This window comes from Phallusia mammillata, chromosome 3, assembly GCF_965637545.1.
Source record: "Phallusia mammillata chromosome 3, kaPhaMamm4.hap1.1, whole genome shotgun sequence".
In the NCBI taxonomy this organism is placed as follows: domain Eukaryota; kingdom Metazoa; phylum Chordata; class Ascidiacea; order Phlebobranchia; family Ascidiidae; genus Phallusia; species Phallusia mammillata.
Window position 1 is genome coordinate 22,538,442 of NC_137254.1, and position 26,478 is coordinate 22,564,919.

The following is a 26,478-nucleotide window of genomic DNA, read 5'->3' on the forward strand; positions in this document are numbered from 1 at the left end:
GCCTTGTCTTACAAATGTTCACAAGCCAAAACAGTTCCTCAACATTTATGTTAAATACCTCATTGATCACAAAAAAATCATTTAAAGTTTTCAAAATAAAAATGTTTCTCACAGTTCGGCTGTAAAGTATACTGCAGGTTTAAAGGCCCAGAGGTGATTACAATATTTAAATTTAAACAATACCACCAATTGTGGATGCAAGTTTGACAATAAAACAATGAGCAATATACGCAATGCGCAACTAAACTTAGATTCTACGCTAAGTCATTTGCTTTCACCCTGATTGATAAACCAACTCGTTACTAAAAGCATTTCAATACAATAGAATTAGCTACAAAGCCCGAGCCAGAAGACCGTGACCTAAAAAACGGGCGTGAAGCTGTTAGCGTCCTTTTTACTTTCCTTTTGAGCAAATACCGTCGTTCACACGCGTTTACAAATCTTTTCTCCCAACTCCTACGGTCAAGGATGAGTAATCTTGCCCTTTTTTGGAAGTCAGGTATTTCGTTCAAGGAACTAGTCACCAGACAGATGTGATTCATTTAAACCAGTGGTTCCCAAACTATGGTACGCGTACCACTAGTGGTACGCGAAGGTCTACAAGGTGGTACGCGAGCAACTCATTAAGTTCACACCAAACGATCGCAAATGATCTTCTAGTGATTATCGTAAGCATTATTTTAATTCACACAAGTCACGTAGAGCGTGAAATTTCATACTATATTCTCTACTAAATTCTAATTCCTTGGTGTATTGACACATTGAACTGTAAAGCAGGGTTTCTTTGTGACGAAATAGGTTCATTACGACGTAATGAATCCGTTATTACGACGTAATAAATCCTTAAAGTTATAGTTTTTGTAATAAGCTAGTAGTTGTGTTGACAGTAGCACTGTAGCGAGGGCGGTAAAAGTTTGACTAATTTTTGTTTAATATTTACGAGCCGTTGGTTACTAAAGGCTAAAGTTTAGTAACATGTCAAAACGAAAGTATAGCCCAGATTACGGGTTCATAGCTATCGAGCACAGAGGAGAGTTACTGCCGCAGTGCGTAGTATGCATGAAGACTCTTGCTAATGCAGCAATGAAACCCAGCCTGCTCAAACGCCATCTGGAGACAACTCATGCTAGCAACAAGGACCGAGATGCCAGTTACTTTCAGCGACTTGGCGAGAATGTTAAGCGGTAACGCTTGGACAAAACTGGCACTATTTACCATAGGAAAAGGGGCATTGTTAAAGCGTCGTATGAAGTCTCCCTCCTGGTGGCTGAAAACATGAAGGCGCATACAATTGCAGAGTCTCTCATAATGCCAGCAGCGAAGATCTTGGTTAGACAAGTGATCGGAGAGGAAGCGGTTGCAAAGCTTGATAGTGTGCCCCTATCTAACAACACTGTGAAGAATCGAATAGAGGAGATGTCAGTCGATATCGCTGACCAAGTAATTGCGGTAGTTAAATCCTCAAAGTTTGGGTTTTCAATTCAACTGGACGAGTCAACGGACGTAACCAACTGCTGTCAGTTACTTGTTTATGTTCGTTTTACGCAAGATAATTCTGTCAAGACAGAGCTACTTATGAGCCAGGATCTTCCCAGTACAACAAGAGGAAAGGATATTTTTAACATTGTTAACGATTTTTTAGACTGAATGAATTGGACTGGGGAAAGTTGGTTGGATGCACAACAGACGGGGCTCCGTCTATGTCTATGCGAAATTTCCGAAGAAATTGTCTGTCATCTTACACAACTCAAGACTGAATTGATGCATTACTTCCCGGACTTTGCATGCTGTGCTTACTCCGCGAACCCGTTCTTCGTTGATCCAGCCGATGTGCCTGTGGGAACCGGGGAACAAGAGGAGCTAATAGACATTCAAGCTGATGAGACAGCAAAAACGAAGCACAAGGAATGTTGTCCTATAAACTTCTGGCTGAGTATGGTGTCATCGTATCCTACGCTAGCCAATCATGCTGTTCCCCAGTTATTAATTTTTCCGTCTACGTGGGAGTGCGAGCAGGGGTTCTCTGCTATGATGACTATTAAATCGAAGAAACGGAACCGTCTTGTTGCGCCTGGACATGACATTCGATGCGCTGTCAGCAAAGTGATTCCTCGCATCGACCAACTGGTCGAGAAAAAACAACTTCATCCATCTCATTAAAATTGTCTTGTGGTTTTGTAATTTTGACTTGAGGGTTTTAATTATCTCATTCAATGGTATTCATTAAACATTTTGCATATCATTTTTTATTTGTGAATTCTAGGGTTTTCTAACAATTATTGTAGGTGGTACGAGAACGCTGCATGAACAAAAAAATGGTACGCGAGTAGATAAAGTTTGGGAACCAATGATTTAAACAAAGAAATATTTCGTTTTAGGTTGTATATTGAGATTTTAAAACGCAATTCAATGATTTACAATACTTACCATAATGCTCAAACAAAAACATGTATCAATGTATTGCGAGATTTACCTATAGTTCAGTGGTTCTTAACCTGGGCCCCGCGTGCACCTCTGTTAGGTTAATAGGGATTTCCAAAAAATGCTTAATCATCAGGATTATTGATTAGTTGCAGAAAAACAACAACAGGGGGTGCAAAAACTGGTTGGTGACTTCGAAGGGGAGAATTAAAACACATTTGCCTATAGCTTTGCCAACAAATTGGCCTATTAATTATTCCAACGGCCAAATGGCGGCATTATTGTGCATTTTAAGTTTTACAATTTTATTTCATATAAGCTTAGTGGTAACAAAAATCTGCAGGCTAATTGTTTCATCACGGAAGTTGAAGGATTACGGCCGAGCGAAACTCCACAGGATGTAGACGTAGCTAGTAGGCTATTTTACTTAAGGATTTTAATGAGTCAAGATGAAGATGCTTTTTCTGTTGCTTTTTTATAGACTTAATTAGTTCTTAAATGTGTCATCTGTATATTGGTCCCGCTTTCATAATGTCCCGGATAGTGGTCTTCAGTAGGCTACTGCACTCAAAAATTTGTAAATCCTGTTTTTTATTTCACTTTTCACAAGAGCAAGTTGTGCGCACCAATTGAATTCAATTAGTCTTTGAAACTACACTGATTATAAGTTGCATGCGCATATCGTTTGAACACACATAAACAAAAATAGAATTCTTGAAGACATATTCAAATTAAGCCTAGGCTATATAGGCCTACTCCATGAACAGCTTGCTTATTTTGACGGCGCACAATGAGCTATTTTTAACCCATGTTGCGTTGAAGAAAGACTGTTTTTAGGGAACCACAAATTGCATTGACATAAACTTTTACATCAATAGCAGTAAAAAACACAGTTCAATGACCGACAGAAGTTGACATCACCATGCATAAATATACGATCAAATACATACGAAAAATATAATTCTTTGGTGGATAAATACAACGAAGTAATGCAGCAAAACAAATTTATGTGGCAATGCTTTTTCCTCGTAAAAGTTCCATAAGCTCATTGGATATTACGGCAGTGGTAGGTGTCGTGTGACTTGAGGCAGAAGATGGTCTGGTGATGGCCATGTCGCTGAACCGCCTGTTTAACTTGAAACGGTTTGATCGGTGCGTACGACTTGAAAACGGTGCTGGAAGATGTTCGTCTGTGAAGTGATCACGGATCGTTAGTTTATACTTTCCCCTCCTTTATTCAAAATTCGAGTTAAACCGCACCCTAAACACAATAATGGCGTACCCCAAATTAGAACATAGCCTAAATACACCAGCAGGTAAATTACAAAAATGTTAATAAAACGACCCAATGTACAAATAATGAACATAAATTCATAACTGGGATCAGCCCTGAAGCGTTAATGTAGACCAGCGATCATGGTACACTCATATCTAAAAATCCTCAATGGCAATGTACAAACAATTATTTGATTTTACTTCGCAGCAGACCTAATGTTTTTTTTGCAGTGATAATTTACACAATTAAAAAGGGTCAAATCAAAGTATGCTCATTATAATCCAGTGAAGTATACGAGTCTGTATACTCTATTTTTAGGAAATCGAAAACTTTTTGAAACACAGTCAGGTTAAAACTAAGACTTACTAGACCGTAGAGCGTTTGTGCTGGTAAAACTGGTTCTTCTTTTCAAATTTCTCAACAAAGCAGCCTTGCTCTCTGCAGCCATATCTCCAGGTTTCTCTTCACGTAAGGTATCGTCTTCCGAAGAGAAATGCCGCACGTTGATTGGACGGTGCAGGGGGAGTTTCTTGGGCGTAACCAGGTGCTCTGCAGGTTCAACAACTGTCGAAACTATTTAAATGCTGCTTTCATTTTTAAACAAAGAGAAATCGTAAAAAAATATGTGACGGAAGCATAGCAACAGGCTATACTGCATGGGTCGGCAACCTTTATTGTATTGCGGACCGTTTTTGAAGCTGAAATTCTATCGCGGACCGGCTTAATAAAACTACAAATATATTAAGCAATAAAAACGCACTATTTTGTTTATCATGCTGGGGAGGCACGGGCAAAATGTTTCCAAACGTTAACTACTGAAAAACTATATGGCCCGGTAACGAACTTCTCGCGGACCGGCACCTGGCCGCGGGCCAGCGGTTGCCGACCACTGGGCTATAGGATCCATGGTACGTTTTTTTACCAATAAATTCCCAAACAAATCTTTCAAAAATTTGGTCTTGTTTCGTAAAAGATCAAAAGATAAAGTGTGGCGAGTTTTTATTCAACCAAAATTTTCATGGATAAAATATGAGTTAACCTCAACTGATTTAAATTTGACAGTTTAACAGCAGCAATCTTATTCACCTAAACTGGACGATCTTCGTTTATTCCACTGTTGACAGATATCTTTCATAGTAAGCATCGCTTCACGCAAAGCATTTCCGAACTTTTCCGAACAGGTGCTCGGGCAAGTTCGGAAGGATGAAATGCAGAAGGTGATGGAGTGATCGTGGGGATTGTAAGATACGCCATAGCCATCAGGCACAACTGCCCCATAGCACATAAAGGAATCGGTTTTTGTTGGAATCTAAGAACAATCGTGATAAGTTACATGAGAAATGCAAGAGTGAAGTGAGTTGAGTTGAGTTTATTTCGCTTGGTGAAAAAAAAAAACACAAAGCGACACAATACACTAAATCAATTACAAAGCCGTAAATAGCTGCTCAATATTGAAATGGAGCACAAAACATATCATTATGATTACATATTATATTTTTTGAGGCAAACCTGACTCGTAGAAAGTTGAAAATAGTTGGTGAGTGGGTACGACGGATCGCTGAACATGTCGGGAACAGGAAATCCCATCTCCTCTGTCATCTAGCGGAATTTACAAGAGCATTGGTTTAAAATAGTAAGAATCAACAAATCACTTTGTCCATAGTAAGTAGGTAATAACATTTTGTAGATCAACTTATTTTTGGAAAATAATAGTAAAGTTACACTTTCAATTTGTACCTTTTTAAGAGCCAGCAAGTGGCAATCAATTCCGTGGCCAGAGATGGCTGCGATCGTTATGTCAGTTTGAGTTTTGACAGCTCGGCGGAGAAGCAACATTTGCTTGGCTTCCTGTGAATATATGTTTTTTTTTGAAATTTGAAAATACTTGGCGGGACTGAAACCCAAAAAAAATGCAACACAAAAGTTGACGAAACTGAATACATATTGGTTAAAAGAGGCAACTTTGGAGACAAATTTGAACACAGCAATCCATTATTTCTACTTAACAACAAAAAACTACACAAGTCAGATTAGAACTATAACTAACCGTGGTTTTCGTGCCATCCTCAGGTTCAAACAAGGCTTTGGCGAAATCAAGAGCTTGAATACTTGCAGCGCGTATATTGTCAACTCTCCCTTTCTGAAATCTTCGTGTCGAAGCGCTTTCGTATGTTGAAACGAGGCGTTGATAGATTCTAAAAACATCACGTACATAAGGAAGAGGTTTGTTATGAAAACATCGCTTCTACTTCACAACAAGTCAAGAAATAAATACTCCTATATGATATATATAAAGATATATATATGCATGTAACTTAGAAGACCGTACATTGTTAGTTCTTCTTTTCTCATAACCAATTAATCTGCCATAATGTTGAGAATATATATACTGCATTAAAGTGCGTTTATACGTACACGAAGGACGTAAAATCAGTACGAAAGTACGAAAAACAAATCTTCTGACTGCTAGTATTTTTAATTTTTTTCAACTTACTTGTAATAAGCCACCTGCAACGCAACCTGTACGAAAGCATCAGGGCTGATATTTTGCCTCTTGATAAAATTCTTTCCATAATCATCAAAACGCATCACGGTCAAGTCCAGGTTTTCTGACATTTCCACGGCGCACGACTGCGCCATTTGAATAAATCTAAAACAACCAAAGTTTTACCAACTGGTATTAATAATGTTTAACTTTATATACGTATGCACGACCTATAGGCATTGTGCGCCATGTGTAAGCAAGTGCAAATTTGAAAAGGAATACAGAAGTTAAATTTCAATTCACTTTCAGTTTAATGTCTTACTTTGAAGTTGCGTCGGTAATTTTCCACTTGAGGTGCTGTGGAGGAGTTAAAGTTTTCATAGAATCGGATCGATACAGTCCTTTCGTCTCTTGAATAGACCTAAACGCGATAAAAAAGTGATAAAATCCCACAAATCAGACAAAGGATTTTCAAATTTCAAGTAACATTTGTTTGTTTCTTTTAAAAATCGTATGTGGCCGTAAAATAATTCAAGAAAAAAAAAACTAAAAGAGGATCGAAACTTTAAAACTAAAAAACACCCTACTTTTGCTTTTAAAACACCCTACTTTTGCGAAGAGATAGATATTTAATCCACAACACATAATGCATACTTAAGACTTACACATATTTGATGAGGTGTTCTATCAGGGCGGTCACTGCAATACCTTCTGATGCCGAGTGTTCGTAAGACAAACCGACATTTCCATCAGTACTGATAATCAACTGGATGGTTTTGTCGTACCACCTTACAAAACAATATAGAAAAAATACGAAAAAATAGTAATAATACAGAGAATTATGTTGGTACTGCCAAAACAAGTTTTCTGCTCTAGGATTCGAGAGCACATCATTAGCATAGTTGAGGTTGACCAACAAGAGCTTAGCCAGGGTTGCCATCGACATGAAGCCAAAAATAAGGACAACCGAAAAATTAACTTTTCATACGAAACAAAACAAACGTTTTTGAACAAATCTTTGCATTTATACGAGCCATTACATTTCATATGCTACATTTGGGCCAGAAACAATCTGTTCCAGCAACTCCTTGTTTGTAAAAAATACTTCGTGCGTCTCACGGCAGCTCAGGTCCAGGTTTACTTTTACTTATAGCAGGAATTTGACTTGTAAGTGATGAAAATAAGACAAAATAAGGACGTAAGTCAAAAAGAAGGACATTTCTTAGATATTAGGACAATGCACTTTTCTAAGACATAGCCCTTCAGAATAAGGACAAATCTTAGAAATAAGGACGGTATGGCAACCCTGGGCTTAGCAAACTAAGTTTAAACTTGAGCTCTGTATCATTTATATTTATCTCTTATTTTAAATCCCTAAATGAAAGTGACCTCCAGAAAAATTGGGCACCAATGAAGGAATTAGCTTAAGCTATGTAGGAAATAACTTTCTTACGTTATTTTATAACTAGCAAGTTTTTAATCTTCTTGTTTGAACACTTAAACGACTAGAAAAAAGGCCTAAATACGTATGTTTGCTTTCACTTTGCTATCATACCTGTTGCAGCTATTTAATTTCGGCCCGCTTCCATACAGCATCTGATGGGCAACAGTGACGTCACTATTGGCGTTAGTGGATCCGTCAAGACAGAGAATAAATGTACTGCGTTCCACTGCATCCAAAGACAACCGGTTTACGTGATCTGTAATCATAAAAACGTTTTTAAAACAAATTACAAAACACAATTCCAGGCATGTTTTTTTCCTGTTTACCAACTAATTTAATCAAATAAGAATTATAAGAAGTAAAGTTGTAATGCACCAAAGCATTATTTGAACCTATTTATGGTGTTTGAAAATGTCGTAAAAAGCGGACTGAAACATGATAAACTCCATTTACATTAGGTTTGTGTTTAATTTCGATTTTTAAATCGGTAAGATTTGATTTTTTTATTTAGACCTTATTGCATGCCACACAACGGTGCAGCGCCTAACATGACGTAGATCCAGCAAAAATATAATACTTTTTTCCGATTTCAATTTTGTATTTACAATCACCTTTCATGAGAAGTTCCCTGGCTTCGGCCCAGTCGTTGCGGTTGAGCGAAGTCAATACGCCGATCGGAGAGTTCATTCCGCTACAGTTATTTCCGTTTCGCATGATTAATTCCAATTGGACATAGAAATCAGCTTCGGTAAGTCGCCGATTTCCCTCGCTTATTGGAACTACAAAAAGCTGTCAAAACAATAGGACTCAGTTTTAATGGTTTGCATGGTTGGCAATATAAGTATGGTGGTAATACGGTGAATATAGCGTCCATACAGACCAGCACACGCTGCATACTAATTTATAAATCTATAAACGTCAGGCCCATTGAAGGCGTAATATCGAATCAAGTCGGTCCCCAAGCATTTTTCTGGCCTGTGCCTTGCCATTTGGAAATTCTTGGTGACCGGCTGATTCGGTACAACGCCTTCATGGGCCTGGCGTGTAAAAAGAGTGTGCCGTGATCGATGGTCTTCATGAACGCTTTGTTCACTTTAGCTACACATAGACAAGTTACAGAAAAAAGCATGATCCGACTATAAGAATAAATAAGTGCACCTCAAAACTAACTATATGACGAGTGAAGCTAAAAATACCCCAACCGCGTTTTGCTGCCATGTGATGCGATTACGCAAATTCGCAAACCGAATTAAAATCGATTAAAGTTGGTCAAAAACTTATTTGGACACAATCTTAATGCCATTCCCTGTCACCGCAAATAAAATAACTCAACAAGGATGAAATACTATAGACATAGACATGAAAAAAAATTGCAAACCGAACTGTCTTGTTTGGTACAAACCAAATTAATTATGACACGATTTTTTTACTTGCTAAGAATGTCTTTGTAAACATTTAGCAACGATTTATGTGCGTTTTGTTACATGGCTTGGCCTAAAAAACTTATTCGATTATTACATGTTTGAGTTAAACGTTGTAAGTTTTACCGAATACTGAAAACGCCCGGTTTAGTCAGACACTCAAGTCCGAAGACGGTTTAAACCGGGCCTATACCCGATCTAAAAATCTCCACAGACTCTGTGCCACACAACTTTATGAAATACCTATATGATAGCAATAAAGCCACGTAAACAAGCAAGATGGATGAAGGTTGGATATGTAGGTTTAAAACTTCTTTACCTGGTTGTTACACATAACGATGATGTGCTCTGCTTGCTCACTTGGGTTAGGATTTACTGTCACAAGTTGATCTCTTCCGTATCCCGGCAACCGGTATGACGTGAGCAAGCGATAATATTGCTCCATGCAAAGAGGTTGACCTGCTAATTGTCCGCGAGCGACATCTACCGGCAACGCCCTCCTGTGCAATAAAATATTTTCAAATTCTTGTTGTTGTGAGTAAGTATGACGGATTTAAGTAAACAAAATATTGCATAAAAGAATAAATCCATCAAATTTTATAGAGAGTGCACACTGTTTCGATCTATAAGGTTTCTTCGGTACAGAGCAGAGCTAATGTACTGGAAAGTCTTAATGAGGTATATCAGCCGATACGGTCTAAGTCTTGTCACCAACTGCACTGAAGGGACCTAATGTGTCGAAACAATGCGCACTGTCATCAAAAGCTTTATTAAATTATGTGGCGAAAGATGTAACATAACAAATTCAACTAAATTTGTATTACACTTTAACTTGTAAGACAAAAGAGAATACGTGAAATACTTACGCGTCCAAAATTACTTTAAAATCCAAAATTCCTGACACCAACTTTGAGGCATACCTAAAAACAGAAGATCAAACAAACATTTCTTACCGTTGTTACATAGGTCATTAGGTTTGCTAGCACGTTAATATAAGTATATGATTAAATATGATTAAAGTTATATAACTATGTTATATATGTTATATATCAACAGTTAAGTTAAATTTAGTTATGTTTGTTATATATAATTAAAGCATCTTAGTTAGAACATCGTTTACTTGTAACTAATTAGTGAGCATAACTCTCTAACCTCAACATGCTACTTTCATCTTTGAAGTCTTGCTTAGGCAGAACCATCCCGGGATTTGAGTTGACAGGCAAAGGCACCCGAGCATCCAAATACATGTCGTTGAGCCACCATTCGTAAGCCTGGAACATAAGCAATTCAAACAATCAAACTTTTCAAAGCAAATTTTGTTTAGGTAACATATGCTTAAAAAATCGTTGTCACATCAGCCTCTTCATCACATAACTTTTGGGCGCAAATAAATTGTTGTGAATTGTGTATAAGAAAGTGATGTTTTCATCATCCTATACATATACTGTTCAAGGGGCAAAATTTACTTAAAAACAAAATACTTAAAACGCTTAAACCCTGACATTAGCAAAATGAAAAAGTATTTAACAATTAATGGTGAAAATAAAGGCCGAAATATCATTGATGATGGCATGAGCATTTGCCGCAATGTTTGAAAAATAAAGCATGTCGCTTTTTACGTCAACTTCGGCCGTTATTTTCATCATTAAACTTGTGAACAGATCCGTATAGTGTTCCAAAATATTTAAAGATTCTGTTGTTTAAAGTTTTTTTGGATCATATAAACCTAAATGTGTCTTACCCAGTTTTCCTGTTTCTCTGCATGTTGAATCAATTTGTGTTGGATTTTTTCTCCAATTCCACCAGCGCTTCCAAACTCGTCAACCTTTCTCTTTGTCTGTTCAAACTGACCTTCGTTGACGAGAGGACGGACGCAGAGAAGATACTGATCCAGAGTCTCTTGGAGATCCGGGACGGGAAGTTTGGGAAGAGTCACCTCCGAAGGTGAACTCGGAGTCTAAATTAAAGGACGATTTTTTGACATCCAAGAAGTTTTTAGAGCAAGTGTTAAAGAATTTGAAACTACTTTACAATATGATTTTAACCCTGATAGGCAAAATTACTTTAAAGAGGTTTAAAACAATTATTGCGATAAATATCAAATAACCGCGTATTCATCAACGTTTTGTGTTGTGTCTTTAGAATTTCTTTAAAGTAATGTTTGCACCTTTACCGGGTATTGAAGCTTTGATGCTGCCTCCATAATCTTTTTGCTTCCCCTTCTTGTCATTGTTTTGTTTCTTAATGACCCTGGCATTATATTTGGCTCTCCAAATGGTAGCAAAATTTCACCAGACTATCTTTCTGCAAAAATATCGTAATAGAGTTTTACCCTTTTTCTAAATTAATAGTATTTCATTAATTTGTAGGTTTTCAATTTCTCTTTGCGTGATGTCAGTCCTAATCCAGTTGGTACCTAAAGTATTGACGTTAAAGCGAATGTTGGTACTTTAAGGCTTTTTCATAAGAATCGTTTCCATACTAATGTATTGTTCACATGACCAATGCAACAAATTTGATAAATATAGCAAAATCGTTTTCATACCTAATAAACTTCTAAACTTATATACTTTTGGTCGTGTTGATAAAAAAGTATTGTCCCAGCCGTAAATACTTGCGTTAAAAAAACTTTTAGAACATTTACCAAAAATTAAATAAAGCGAATTAAATGCAAATATTTAGCTATTGTCTCCACTGTTAACATTTATTCTGTACAGAAGCTTTAATTATAACTATTAACCAAAGTTAAAACCTATTTTTTGTTTTTATTTATTCAAAACCTGGCTTAATTCAGCCAAAATAAATCTGATCAAAAACTCTTAACAAGAAACCGCTTTCGAAATGCCCTTGACTGAAATGAGTTGCCTTGGAAACGAAAAAGGGGGGACATAAGAAGGAAAAAAGTTATCAATTTAAACTCGGTAGCAGAAGAGCAAAACAAAAATATTGATCTGAAGTGTCTTGTTCCACTTTGATCGATCTTCACTCGCACGCTGATTCAATTATGACGTCACGCGTTACGTAATCAACGTTGATTTGCCCTGTCGTCCCATCAGCGGACTGTGTCGTAAAGCAGGTCATTGGCGTAAACTGATTAGGTTTTTTCGGATGACCAGCATTGCTTGTTAAGCAAAGTGACCTTGAAGGATGCTGACGGCGTCAAGGGGGATTTTTTTTCTCAACGAACTTGATAATGGTTTTTGTAAATTGCGAGGCCTAATTAGGCCCTGTGCTTAAAATAAAAAAATCTTCTAATTAAAAATATACAAATTGGAGGTGATACTGATTAATGATTAGAAGCAGTTGAATGACCTAATTAAGGTAAAGTTATATTCCGCAACGGATTGATGCATAAAGTTAAACTTTGTGGTGCAGATAGCGATTAAAAAAAAACAAGTCTTTCCAACGTTACCATTTTTATTATTACAGGTTTAGCCCATCAGAGTTGCAAGCGGGACAAAAATTCGAACCCGAGCCCGAAAGTACAAGTCCAATAGTTCGGTCCGAAACCGAATCGTTTTTTTTTTTTTTTCAGTCCGTTTAGACCCGAAAGTTTAATTGAAATGCCTATATACGGGTGGACAAAGTACTGTTTTTGTCTTTCTTGCGTTTCTTATCTATCACTGCGTGTTTATAGTCGGTTTAGTCTGCTAGGCTTTCAGTTAAGAAAAGATCATGTTTGTAAAGGAACTATATTGGCTTTTTTTATTATTAATCCCTTTTATTGCTCTCTGTAGACACTGAAGATGTTTATTTTAGCGAAATATATTTGTTTGTTTTTAAAAACTGACAACTTATTTTAACCTGGAAATAAAGATTTCCCAAAACGTGTGGTGGACAAAGTATAATACAAAAGACATACACAATAGACAATACTGTAGATTGTAGAGAATAGCTTTATTAGGTTCGGTCCAGCAACTAGCTACTTAGCTTGGTAAATTTATTTTATTTAATACGGGCACAGAACGTAAAGTCAAACCCACATTAAGCCTTATTGATAAACCAAATAATCCCGAACCCGACCCAAACTCGAACAACAACACCGGACTAAAAACTCTGAGGCCTATGCAGCTGTTAAATCTTGCCCGAAAGGTCATTCCCTTATGTCTTATCTGTTTACAATTTCCATAACCCCAGCCATATTTTCAATTCCTACATCTTAGTTTATGGCAAGGAAATTGAATCCGATTAAGGGCATTGACAACGAAAACACTCGTTTATTCTGAGGTAATAGATTTTGCTGCCTGCTTTCGGTGGTAACCTTATATTCCAATACATTAGAATGGAACCTCCGCTGTTGGCTTATAAGCCTGTTTAAGTGTCAAACATTTTGTCCTTATAACATATCCGATATTTCGGGTTGCCTGGTTTTAAGATTAATACCCCCTCACGTATAGCCTTGCCATTTAATTATTGATGCACGAATTTCGTCTTTATATTGATCCGATTTTGTACAGTTTGTTGACCCTCGTTTCGTTTTGTAGTGTAACTTAAAATAAACAACTAATCCTAGGATGTATGAAAACCACGTCGCACAATAAAATATTACGTGATCTCGGCCTAACACCGCTTTACGTTCGCAGAAATGTCCACGCCCTGCTTCAGTTTTATAAAGTTTTACATCGCATCGGGCCTTCTTATTTGCTTGGATGTGCACCACATTTCGTCAAAGACATGGTTTCTTACGACCTCCGTCATCCACTTAAACTCAACTCCATTCATTGTCACAGCAATCAAAAATTTAACTCGTTTTTTTGCAAGTCCACTCGCTTGTGGAACGAGCTTCCACAAGAAATTCGCTGCTTAAAGTCATTTTCAGCATTTAAATTTAAACTTACAAGACACTTCTTTACACCAGCAACTAATACAATGCACCTACATGGATCTCAACCCAAATTCACCGCAGTCCATTGCATGCTAAGACTTGGTCACAGCCCACTGAACATAGACCCTATAAACAATATCGTCGCTGTGCTTGTAATGGTTTAGAAACAACAAAACACCTATTCCTTCAATGCCCATTATCAGCTCGTCCCCGAATTACTCTGCTATCAACACTGCAGAAAATTTTGTCTGCAGCCACCGAGCTTAATATATCCTCTTTTCACAATGTTGCGCCTAAAATTATCCTTCGTTATATTTTGTTCGGACATCCTGGTTTAAGCAAAGCGAATCTTTTGTTGTTTTTTCATGCTGTTCAAGTTTACGTGCCTGCTTGTAAACGATTTTGATTTGTGTACTGCATGCTTCTGTTTGCTTCTTTCCACTACTTTGTTTTATTACTGATGAGTAAGGCAATTATTTTTTGACTTGTAAAAAAAAGTCAAAAATTTGTCAAAATTTTTAGAATAGGTCAAAAAATGTCAAAATTGTTTACAAAGTCAAATTTTTTTACAAAGTTAAAATTGTTTAGAAACTGCATTGTCGTGGTGTTGTAGAGGTTGCATGTCAGTGAACTTTTCATTTTACACCTTGTAGCCTACTTTATACTGTTGTAAATGGCCCATTATCTACTTCTTGTGAATCATAAACCATCAAGTGATTGAAATAATTAGGTTGACATGGTGTGATGCTCAACACACCTCAAAACGTGCAAAATTTTGGTAGGTTCCAAGTCATTTTACAGCAGCTGTAAGTTAGGTGCAGCTCTTGCTTCGGTTTTGCTTTAGATACTTCGTGTATCTTTCGTTTAGACAAATGTATTGAACAATTTTCGTTGTGTCTTAGCTGCAGTTTTTTGACAGTGATTTTTGATTAGCTCATTTCCGTTTTCAGAATAAGCTAGGTATGCGTTCAGATTTTTGCCCTTCTGTTAGACTTTTGCACATTTTTCGCTCTAGTTAGATTGGCCTACAGCCATATTTTAACTTTTCGTACAATAATGTGTCATTTAACCACTTGAATTCTTCATAGGTCAAAATTTTGTCAAAAAAAGGTTTTTAAAGTCAAAATTTGTCAAAATTTTCAATTTGTAGGTCAAAATTTGTCGCTTTTTAGGTCAAAAAATAATTGCCCTACTGATGAGTAATGACCCTGTTTTCCATTAATGCGTTTCGTCTTGTTGCATAACGACACCACAAAGGGCAATTTTCAGTTCTCGGACTGTCGCCTGATTGTCGAAAAATACAAAAAAAACAAAAAACTTAAAATAAACAACGTTACTATAGGTTGTTTCCTTAGCTTTTTGACATGGCGAGTTGGGGTTAGGCTAACTAGGAAATCGTGTCCAATTTCGCATTTATCTCTTAAGTTATAAATTATGAGGCTTAAAAGCATGGTTTAATTTTCTCTATTTGAATAGGGTACTGATCATGTCGTAACTTATAATAGCTTGTTTGCGTTAGGCAAGCGTGGGTATTCGTGTCCAATTTTGCATTTATATCTTTAATTAGATAAGGCTTTAAATGCATTTTTTTCTGAGATTTTTATTAAATAATTTTGCAAGTTTTTTTGCTATTTAAACAAGATACGGATTATGCTGTTTTTTTAAACAGGAAAATGGATAACGTAACAAAAAAAATAAGCGGCATAAGTACTAACGTGCTGTTTGGTTTAAAAAATCCTATGACTATGACTTTGTAAACAAACTTTAAAACGCAGTTTAAGAATTCCTTTTAGGATGTATATTATGAATGTCTACAGTTTAGACTGAACTAATGATTTGAGATCTAAAAACTTATCTGGAGATAGTGACATGACGTAATTGTCTAGAAGCACGTGACGTCCCGTAAATTGACGGCCAATCGATCAAACTGAGTTCTATTTTAAACTGTTACAGCTCAATGGTAATTTGCCGATTGGGTCTTTTTTTCATTATTTTTGCCCCAATAAATAGGTTAAGTGCTGAGTACCGTAAAATCAATAGTTATTTTAGCGAGTTACGCCGTCTAGCAAGGACCCCATAATTTTTACACACGACTGTTTCGACAGGAAAATCGGTCAATTAACGTTAATGCCAGGTGATAAATAATTTTTTGTATCAAGCAGATTAAGATTATTTTTATCAAATGCAAAATAAACAAAAATATGTTGGATACATTTTTTTAAATGTTTGGCTTGTACGTCAATATTTAAACGGATTCTGGGTAAAATAAAAACTTACTTTTCACAAAAATACAAGAAACCGTTGTAGTCTAAACCAATTATTTTTTGTTGTGTATTTTGCAAGTCCTTTCATCTTTCAATTTTATACCCTCAACAAAATTTTGTAGAAAATCTAGTTTCACTGTTAAAAGCTAAAGCTTCTATTGGTTGCAAATAAAGCTTTTTCACATTTCGGACAAAAAGATACCCTTCAATCTGAAGATTAGATAAAGCCTTAAAGAAATTCTGCTTTGTATTGACCATAACAGCGAGCATCACGTTGAAAAACAATGGAATAATATGCGATAGTATATCAATAACACTATAGATATAAGTCGAGATAATGTTTAATAAATACCAACAAGGAACAATTAGAAACATAAACTAACAAGCATTCACAATGTCGCGCAACGTACACTGAACAAACTGACTTCAGCAATACGTCATACCTACGTCACGGCATTATTAAGTGCGCAAAATTTATTATTTATGGTTTCTTTTTGGGTTTATGTGGTATTTAATGTTTGTTCGAGTATATTTGAGACTCTTTGATGCCAAGTACGTTTGGCACTCTGCACGAAGACAGAAAACTTGACCTATAATGTGGAACAGATACAATGTGTGTAAATCACTCTCGACCAGTATCAGCATCAATCATGCCGCCATTCTCAAACATAGGGTTTCGAACCTCGATACCCGACTCGGCCAGTGTCTGAAAATCGCCCTTTGACAATGACGTAGATGACTGTGACGTAGTCCTGATTGACGTCATTCCGTTAACGACCGGTTCCTCACTAAAGACAGTGGTGTTATAACTCCCATCGTCGTCCATTCCCGCCACAGCGCCCTGCCTCCATTGACCACGTGGTCGTGGTCGTGACGTCACAGTCGTTTTTGTGACGTCACCATTCTGACGCACCGAGGAGCGACGACGCTCGTGCTTCATTTGCGGTTCTTCGTCGTCATCGCTAGACACCACACTTCCAAAACGAGTCACAGGGTGCTTTACAACGTAATTGGGGTCATTCTTGGGGTCAACAGGGTCACCGTCAGGGTCCAGGAGGGTAAGACGCTCCCCTTTGTCCGGTTTCCAGTCGTAGACCTCGCGAAGGAAGAGAAGCAAGGGCGCGAACATCATATTAGCTATTCCTATTCCAACGTTCATCTTTAAGTAACCCAGAACGTGGACAGCCTGGCCTGCAAGCACTGGGCCCAAAGCATATGCGATTGAGTATGACATGTCAGCAATTGCATACACGCTGCCGTATACACTGGTGTGTCGGACATCGACAAGAAACGCTAGGGTTGGAAGTAGTGCCGTATCAATAAGGGCAATGCCAAAGCACAGGATTGCAAGAGGCAAGATAAGGATGGCGTATGTCTTGCAAACTGGTACCACTGCTGTTGCCACACCAATACAAATGAGACCGATTGCTCCGTACAACCATTGATAACGAAAGTACTTAACAGACAACTGGACTGTGATATACACACCCAGTACGTGGGGAACGAATGCAGGCAACCAGACCAGTCCCACTTGCCATTTATCTGCACCCATAGTTGTCTCCATCCATTTGGCAATAGTTGGCTCCAGAAATGCAAGAGGAAAGTTTGCAACCATCAGTGACACGGCTATAGCAGCGATGTAAGGGTCCATAAGCAGTTTATACATCGGCGTGCCGACGGGGACGTTACCATCCTTGGCCTTTTCTTCATCTTCTGCGGGGATATGTACCAAGAGCAAGAGCATTGCGTCCAGAAGGCAAACGAATGCTAAAATAAGAAACGGCCATTCACGCCCGGCAAACTCGCAAAGGACGCCACCAAACGGAGGAGCTACTAGACTCCCGAAAGATATAAAGGCAAGGGCGAGACCCAAGGCCTTTGAACGTTCAGCCTCGTCTTGAAACCTGTCAGCGATTAAACCAAAGCACGCTGTGTCCGCAAGAGCCGAGCCAACGCCTTGGAGACTTCTAGCGAGAAACAGAAGCCCAAATGTCCCTGCGCACGCAAATAGAGCAGTCGAAAAGAACATTACGGTGAGACCCATCGTGAGCGGTGTAACATAGCCGACTCTGTCGATGAAATTCCCAGTGAAGACATTTGCCATAAGTTGAACAATAGCCTTTGATGCAAATAAGATTCCCGTGAGAACATCTTCATTGGTCTCTTCGTGTGGAGGTGGAGCAATAGTAAAGCTGGATCGTTTAAATCGCGAGAGCAGTCCTCTACGGCTGTTCGACAAGTTATAGAATGATAAATCGCGTTTTGACAGTCCCGAAGACTCGAAATCATTTTCGTTGATACTTTGAAGGTCACGAGTCGAAAAAGCAGGAGAGTAGTCAGTAATAGGCGCCGTAGTAGTAGCAACTGGTTCCGTTTTGAAGTATTCGGTAATAATAGGTACAATGACCATGTAGAGCATATTGTCGAGCAGCAGGGCGATACACACGATGATGAGAATAAGTCTGCGTTGAGACTTGCCGTCGCTGATTCGGTCACGCAAGGGTGCACACAGCGCGCGCAGCTTCGCGACGCAGATGTTGGTGACACCGACGGCGCCCGGGACAACCCGATTTCGAATAAAATCCATTCTTTTGTTGAAAAGTGTTGGTTCAGATTTATGAACAACGTTGGTTGTCACGTGACAGCTGGTTCCGCTTCACCGCTTTTCTTCATCTGCAAAAGGCAAAACACATTTTGCGGGTGAGTTTAAGAACAGGTCTTGTGTTTGATTTACTTTTTTTTAAAAAGCACAGTGACTTGTTAGCGGAAAATGTGCAGTGCCCTTTGCAGACGAAAAACAACAGCAAAATTTGGAACAAGCGAACCAATAAATACCAAACACATTCATGCAGTTTGTTTGTAAAAGTTTAAGGTTAAGGAGAAGAATTTTACCCTAGTGTATTTAGAACGAAAGTTTCTTTGTTTGATAAATTTATGGACTGTTTACAGTTTTGTTTATAGTTTTGTATGGTTACTACCTATTTAATCTTAAACACGATTCTTTAAAATTTGGGGTGCATTTGAAATGTACAATTACTATCTGTCAAATTTCAACGCGATGATTTAAAATTTAGGGTGCATCTGAAATTGCTGTATTGATTTTATATGTATATAGACAGTTTTAAATTTGACAAAATCCATAAAGTTCGACCAAGTAATATACCATTACCTTGTGGTGTTTTAGTGCTTAAAATCTGTGACCATAACCTTTTTTGGGAAAATGTCACACAGCTCAATAAAACATGGTTTCTTTCCTACATTCTTTACGCAAGCTTGCAGATGAGTGGCAGCTTTTCTATAATTCCAATAAATCATCACCTACTGTTCACACAGAGATAAAGCATCAACGATGCTAATCTCCAATATGGAAACCAATACACAAAAAAATCTCTGCACCGCCGACAGAAACAAATATGTTGGCCCCACTATCTTTACGAATCATTTCACTGGTTTTAGCATCAGAATTTTGAGTGCACATAAAATATTAATAGACACGACGCAAGAAACGCGCCTTCGCCGTCCTACTTACATTTACGTCACCGATTAAGGAACGCGAGAAAGACGCGCACAATTTAATTAGTGTCCCATGAGACCAATCAGGGAGGTCTTATTTTCTGTCTAAAGGCTGCGGCTTTGCAGATTTATAAAACTTCGTGTTGCATAATTTATTCGTACAACAAGTTTTTTTGATTCCTTTTGAACTTTAATAAGTTTTTTTGAGGATGTAGGAAGCGAAATCAATATCTAAACATTGAATGGTAAATATTTTGCAACCCCTTTTTAGGTATTTTGTGATTTCTTTAGAATATCTTGCTGTTTTGTACTGTTTCAGTTTAATTTCGTAATAAAATGTCTACGTTTTGTTTTACATCAACGCAAATTTTGTTGTTATTTGAGCTTAGCGTATATTACGCAACAAAAAGTGTTTTGAACTTAAACAAAGATACAAAAAGAACACTTTGCCAACATGCTATTCTGTATTTCAAACGGTACCGAATAGTTTGTGGTTATTTGGCATGTGTAACATAAATACTTGGCAAATATATAAGCACCAAAACAAAAGGAACATTTTGCTACGTATAGGAAACATGCAAACATTTTTTGTGGGTTCATTACCAAAAAAATAGTTTCATACAAACGTTGTCACATTAATTTTCACCATTTAATGTGACACTTTCTTTGCGTAAATGGCAGCAGCTCAACCCCCTAAGTCCGAACATGCAAACAAACATTAACTTCAAGTTATTTTTAGCCATTTACTGTAAACTGCATGGCACCGACAATGCTGCACCTATATTTAAACCCAACTCGACTTCATCAAACTCAAGGGTCAAATAACATTAATCAAAATGATACATGCAACAAAAGAATTGGAACAGTAGGAAAGATTGGACTCACCAGTGACGGAAAGTTATCGATTTTTTCGATTTTGGCAGCTGTCGTAACTCCGTTACTATCTTGTCCGGAACTATGTGAGGTCACCTTAATTGGTAAGTCTTCCACCGATTGTCACTGGACTGTCCAGTAATTGACACCCGATTGTGTTTTTTTGAATGGTGAAAGTCAAACAACCTGAATCCTGGCAAAAAAAGGTAAAAATAGTCAAAATTTGAAACATTCTTCTTAAAAAAATTGTTATAAATCGAAACATTTTATTTCGTAACATCAAAAACCGTCATAATTTTGTAAAGCAGTTTTGTAAAATGAAAAAAGAATTCGTAACATAACTTAAACATAAGCAACATACAACATTTCCTAAAAAACGTAAAACATGCTGTGTTTACGTAAAAACGTTTCTGTAGCTTATTCAAACAACGAGTTTTGAAAGCTAAAAAAATATTTTGGATTTTTGGTTTTCTTTAAACCCTGAATACAACATTGAAAAAACCCCAAAACACTAATATATACTAGCTTGTACACGTCCATAGGGTAAGTTAGGCCAACTGTTCTATTTTGGTATCACGTTACATTCGCCCGACCTTTTTACTACGAGTTTACCAAAAACATCCTGCCCTAATTACTATAAACAAGTCGTATATTTGTAATTCTGTTATGTTTCGACGCTCTATATTAAAAAGTGAGGTTTCTATTTCGGGCTGAAAACTGTGTTAACCCTGAATATTTAATTACAACATCAGTAAAAGTTATTTTTGTTGGTTTTACTGCGTTCGTTTCATTTTTAAAACCATTCTAACATTGTAAAACAGTTTTGTTTATAACCGAAGAATATTTTTATTTCAAAATTAAATTTCTTAAATTATATCTTCTTTTATGTTGAGAATTACTTAAAAAACAACTCTTCCCCTTAATCCTTACTTAAATAGTTACAAATTAAACTTTTTATTTTTTGTAGTAATATGGTAACCCCATCTTGCACTGAAAATTAACATGCTTTATCAGTTAGGTCTTTACAACATTTGACGCTATTAAAATTTTACTCGAAGATTTTTCCCATCCAACTAACACTTAACTTATATCGAATCAAACAGTATAGAAACCGGCCCTTCCAGAACCTTCCGCGGCTAAACCTGTGTGGACATTCAACTGGTTCCACAATTTGACTTCTATCCTTTTCTCGACCCAAAACTTCTTCCCTTGGTTTCACCTTCACAGTGGCTTCATTTTTTCCCGTCCAGCGCTCAAAGCAGTGAAATGCAGACACGAGATACAAGAATCAATCCCCACATACCGATCCATCTCTGTTGAGCCGGCATTTAGGGAAAGCATTCCCGTGTTTTAGTCTTGACAGTGCGGTTTGGGCCTTTTGGGTCTTGTCATGTGTTAGTGTTAAAATACTTGAACCTAAAAAAATATTTTTGTAATTACATGGACTCAAGAAACTGTTTAAAACTCAGGAACACTATACACGGACTTAAAAAGTATTTTTTTTTTGCATCACCTGCACTAATGATGACAACAGAGATTGTCGAAACGTCTGAACGATGTATTCTATATACACCAGTACTCTGGCAGTAATGTTTATGATCAAATTGTTTAAAACTTACTTTAAAATAATGGTTCTCAACTGGTGGTCCATGGACAAATGAGATATTGAAAGATGGTCAAAATGTTTCCTGTGAATGATTTTATTTCACTTCTTGAAATCGATTTCAAAGAAATATATTTCAACCCAAAATGATTGTTGTGTATGCTTACTTTACTGAAAAACTCAAACATAGAACGACATTCTTTTAATCGGGCCAGTGGATCATGGCCAAACACAATTAAGAACCACTGCTCTAATGAGTTTATATTCCGTAGTTTCACCTAAAGTTGCCACATCTTTCCGTAGGTTTGCTTAGTTTTTTACAATCAGCAAATTGCTTTCAGTAATTCGGAAATTCTGGGGTTATTTTTCTTTCAAAACTTGAAGCGTCTATTTTCGGAAACGTCTTGGCGTGTGCCACAAGCAAAAAGTACAAAAAAATCAATTTGTCGCAATTAAGCGATGGCGAGGCCTCCCCAATCGAAGGTAATAAAAACGTCAATTGCTTGCCAAGATCGAAAACCGGTTACCAGCCTATAATGGGAAATCCCCTAATATTCAGCCGCATCTTCTGGACTGAATGATTGAATAAGAGAACTTGGCCTTCTGGACTGTTGCGCTAATTGAGTATCATCGATTGTGGGCAGTATACGAGACGAACCGCTGGTGCATATATCACGTTGATTGGAAAAATTAATTTAAACTCGAACTGCTGTCACAAATGCATTCCGATAATGAGAAGGTCTGTCATTGGAACGAGCAAATATAGATTGGGTACCTGACCTGACAAACCAAGACTAACTTGAAACGACAGCACTCAAAGCATCATGTGGAATTGCATGCCAGATTTTGAACAATACTCACAATAATAATAACCGAGTAGGCCTATACATATTAACAATAACCGAGTATTTCTCACCCAGCAGTTTTATTATTAACAACAATCATCGTTTCGAATCCGACGTCCTATACAAGACGCCTTCATCAGGATAATGACATATCTTGCAAGACAAACTGCTGGATAAACAATACTCGGTTATACTTGCAATCATATTTAACAAAACATATAGCCTATATATTTATCCCTCCATGTCTTTCATTTCAAATTTTATAAACTTCTATTAAGTCAGACACTTCCTTCAATCTATCTCTGTCGAGAAATACATTTTTGTTAAAGCAACACAATGACAGACAGTGCACACGATCTATAAGATCTCATCTAGTATTGCCAAGTCACGAAATTCCAGTTTGTTAGAATCACAGGCTTGCACGGTTAATGTCTTGTCACGAGCTGCATTGATGAGACCTTATAGGTCAAAGCAGTGTACACTGTCTGCAGTCAACATTTTGGTTTGTTTAAAAGTTTGCCATGGTTTTAATGGCAGAAAACCGTTTGTACAAAAACATGCAGTTGCTAAGAAGTTGGAATTGCCAATGCTAATAGGCTAAGCTACTCGCAGCGCCAAGAAAGGTAAATAATTGTTCGGGGGTTTTATAGAATAAAATGATGTACATATTGTGTCGTTTCTACACCAATATGAAACAGCATCCGTTTCTAAAGCATGACTTCTTATGTATACATATATGTATACTGTGTATACACAGTACGAAAGTTGCACCAACTATGTGCAGAACTCGGACCACGAAAAGTCTTTCGGCCTTTGCGAAGAGTTTAGCAGCTTGTTTTGCCTGCTTAACCTCTACCTTTGGTTTCGTATAAACAACAAGCGTAAATAATGATAATCCGGACAAATCCGCCTGCTGTGATCCGACATCGGGTTTGACGAGACTCATTTGACAAGATACCAATTTAGGTGATAATTAATTTTTGATGTCCCAAAGCGAATGCACATAGTGCTATCATATAGCTTTTGGCAGCCCTATAATTGGGGTGTCACAACACATTGGGTTTGAGTTTTGACTTTTGTGTCGCGGGTTTTATTGCAATTGATTCCGCCGGCTCAAACTTGCATCATATCGGGTTAAAAATCCCTAAGCTAAATTGACTTGGTTGTAGTATTAACGATAGGGGCCAAAAAAATCAATTCCAATGTAGATTTTTGCAAGAAAAATATAACAAGACCCAATTTCCACTAGTTTTATCAACCACTTTTTGTTTTTGGCTGAATATTGAAACAATTTTCCACGGTCCAAATTTCAAATTAGGCTAAATATACTGGTCGATATGGAAATAAAGTAGAAACGGTTGCTTTTTTGTTTTGTACCGATGCATTTCGGAGAATCGTTATTATTTGGATTAATGGCCTGTTTGTATAAGCTTGAATTTCTTTAATATCGTTGAATAAAGTACTTGCCTAAAAGATTGAGTTTCCGTTTTGGCAATTGATTTTTCAGATTTAATTACATTTGAGTACTCTTAGGTTGTCACAATACCTTTATCTGGTGTTGTGTTAACGTATATACAGAATTTTGGCACTGGTTCTACACGCAGGTGTACAAAAGCTGTCGGTTTTAGTCTATTTCAAGAATATTCTTGGCTTTTTATCACAAAGTATTCAAAGCAACATGTCTCATATATGCGAAAATCCCAAAAGACAATTCCAAATCAAAGGTCATAGCAAGGACACGCGATGTGTTTTAACTGATTAGGAAGCTTTGCCGTTTTGCGAAAACAAGCATCGGACGGCCACAAAGGAATTTGGTCGATATCTTAACACGCGTTCGCCATTAAACGCACCTCGTTACGTCACAAACGCGACGCTTGTGACGTAACACTTGCTGAAGGATATGTATGGGCGGTTTGGGAATACAGTTGGAGTAGATAATACATTACGGAAATATGCCTATAATACACTTAAATCCCATAACGCAAAAATTAATCAATGTTACGTGGGAATGTGTAACATGGGAATGTGCAATAAAGCACTCATAAATTGGGTACTTCAACTGGTAAGATGGCTGCAGTGATAAAGTAGCTAAGCTGCATTGCATTTTATTTATATTTTGCTATCGTGAAAACAGGTTTCACTACAGAAAGAAAACTTTTCACCATAAGTTATCTATGCTTCACGTACTGTTAAATTGTTAGTGTAGTAATTCAAACCAGTGTTGAAATGCACGCCTGTACATTTAAAATGTGAGAAGCACTGCTTTAAACGCTATAGCGTAGTCAAATAGACCTATTTGTTACACGTTTCATTCGAAGTATAAGCGTGTGACACATTAGTCGGAAACAAAATCGCGCTTCGATTAAAAATAACTTGAAAAATAATTCTGTTCTCTTACATGAATTTAGCATATACATTTCTTAAAAAAGGGTGAATATTTAACGTTTACCAAGCATTGGTTGGTGATGTACGAAAGAAAATTGTTCTTTGCTTAAAACCATTTTCCTAAACGAAAGAAATGCCTTCCTATTCAGTTAAGAAAATTTAAGAAACACCAACTTCAGGAGGACCAGCAGTGCTTTCTTAAACGATCTTTTTCGCCATCTAGCGGAAGCAAGTTGGGAGTAGCCTAGTTTGTTGATTTTTAGGCAGGGTGGGGACGTTTTATTGCAAGTACTTAATTTATACTTCTATTTGATTGATTATTCTACTCTGAGAGTTAGTGACTTTAGTGTAGTTCAAATTCCTCAAGTATTGAGTTTGGGTCATGCCGCTCAAGTTTCTTAGGTAACACACATACGGTCGGGACACGATTAGAACAAACAACCTTCCAAACAAGTGGTTCTTAAACTTTTTAAGCATGCGGCCCATCAAATAACTAAAATTTCCTTTCGCGGCAAACTTCGCCGGTAAACATAAAAAATGTGTTCAAAGAATGTCAATTTACAACTTTATGCTGGTGAGTAAGGATGCTTTGCATTACCAACAACAAAAATATGAGCTTTGGAATGTTGCCATGCACGTCAGTATTTAGTCTTGAATCCTAAATCACCAGGGAATATTTGCACTTTGAAACAGGGAATATTTTGCGGCATACTTGGAAACCTCTCACGCCACATAGTTTGAGATCACTGTTCTAAACACAAAGCGGTTTTGCTAACCACCCGGTCATATTGTTCGTGGCAAAAGGGCAGGCCGGCACACAAACAAAACGGCCAAAGTAACACAGGCATTTTTTGTTCGAACTACTCGGATAGGAAATCCGCACACAATAGTCCGGTTAATCGCACATTCTGTGTTACTGCACGGGATTTGTAAACTCTTTTGAGTTATCGCCTGAATAATTGGGCAAATTAGACATGCGATAACCAGATTCGTTTATAGTTTAGGTGAGAGCAGGCCCACCAAACTTTCTTCACAGCGGGCTGGTTAGCATTAAAAATGACATGCGAGGGCCACATAGGCCGTAGTTTGGTGAACCTTCACAAAAAACAAACTCAAGCCATCA

At 37.4% G+C, this 26,478-nt stretch overlaps 2 protein-coding genes and 1 pseudogene across 7 annotated transcripts; 2 read left to right on the plus strand and 1 right to left on the minus strand.

Moving 5' to 3' along the window:
* Positions 1-975: 975 nt before the first annotated feature.
* LOC145218929 (zinc finger BED domain-containing protein 5-like) lies at positions 976-1,647 on the plus strand (annotated as a pseudogene).
* Positions 1,648-2,166, plus strand: LOC145218930 (protein FAM200A-like). The gene has a single exon (XM_080086339.1). It carries the CDS (start codon positions 1,648-1,650, stop codon positions 2,158-2,160), a length of 513 nt encoding a protein of 170 aa, XP_079942465.1. The 3' UTR covers positions 2,161-2,166.
* An 829-nt stretch (positions 2,167-2,995) lies between these two features.
* On the minus strand, positions 2,996-20,745 carry LOC145217313 (putative vesicular acetylcholine transporter-B). Of its 6 annotated transcripts, none has more exons than XM_080084565.1 (17): positions 20,535-20,744; positions 11,221-11,351; positions 10,789-11,004; positions 10,200-10,318; positions 9,914-9,967; positions 9,367-9,547; positions 8,238-8,415; positions 7,738-7,882; positions 6,848-6,970; positions 6,505-6,603; positions 6,192-6,347; positions 5,745-5,892; positions 5,435-5,545; positions 5,207-5,296; positions 4,784-5,006; positions 4,064-4,270; positions 2,996-3,611 (listed from the first exon to the last, which is right to left on the minus strand). In XM_080084565.1, the coding sequence occupies exons 2-17, from the start codon at positions 11,302-11,304 to the stop codon at positions 3,427-3,429; spliced, it is 2,319 nt and encodes a 772-aa protein (XP_079940691.1). In that variant the 5' UTR covers positions 11,305-11,351; positions 20,535-20,744; the 3' UTR covers positions 2,996-3,426. The 6 variants fall into 6 exon arrangements, with proteins under 6 accessions (XP_079940691.1, XP_079940693.1, XP_079940692.1 ...); XM_080084567.1 differs by having other exon boundaries at positions 4,064-4,246; positions 11,215-11,351; XM_080084566.1 differs by having other exon boundaries at positions 4,064-4,261; positions 11,215-11,351.
* Between the last annotated feature and the right edge of the window lie 5,733 nt (positions 20,746-26,478).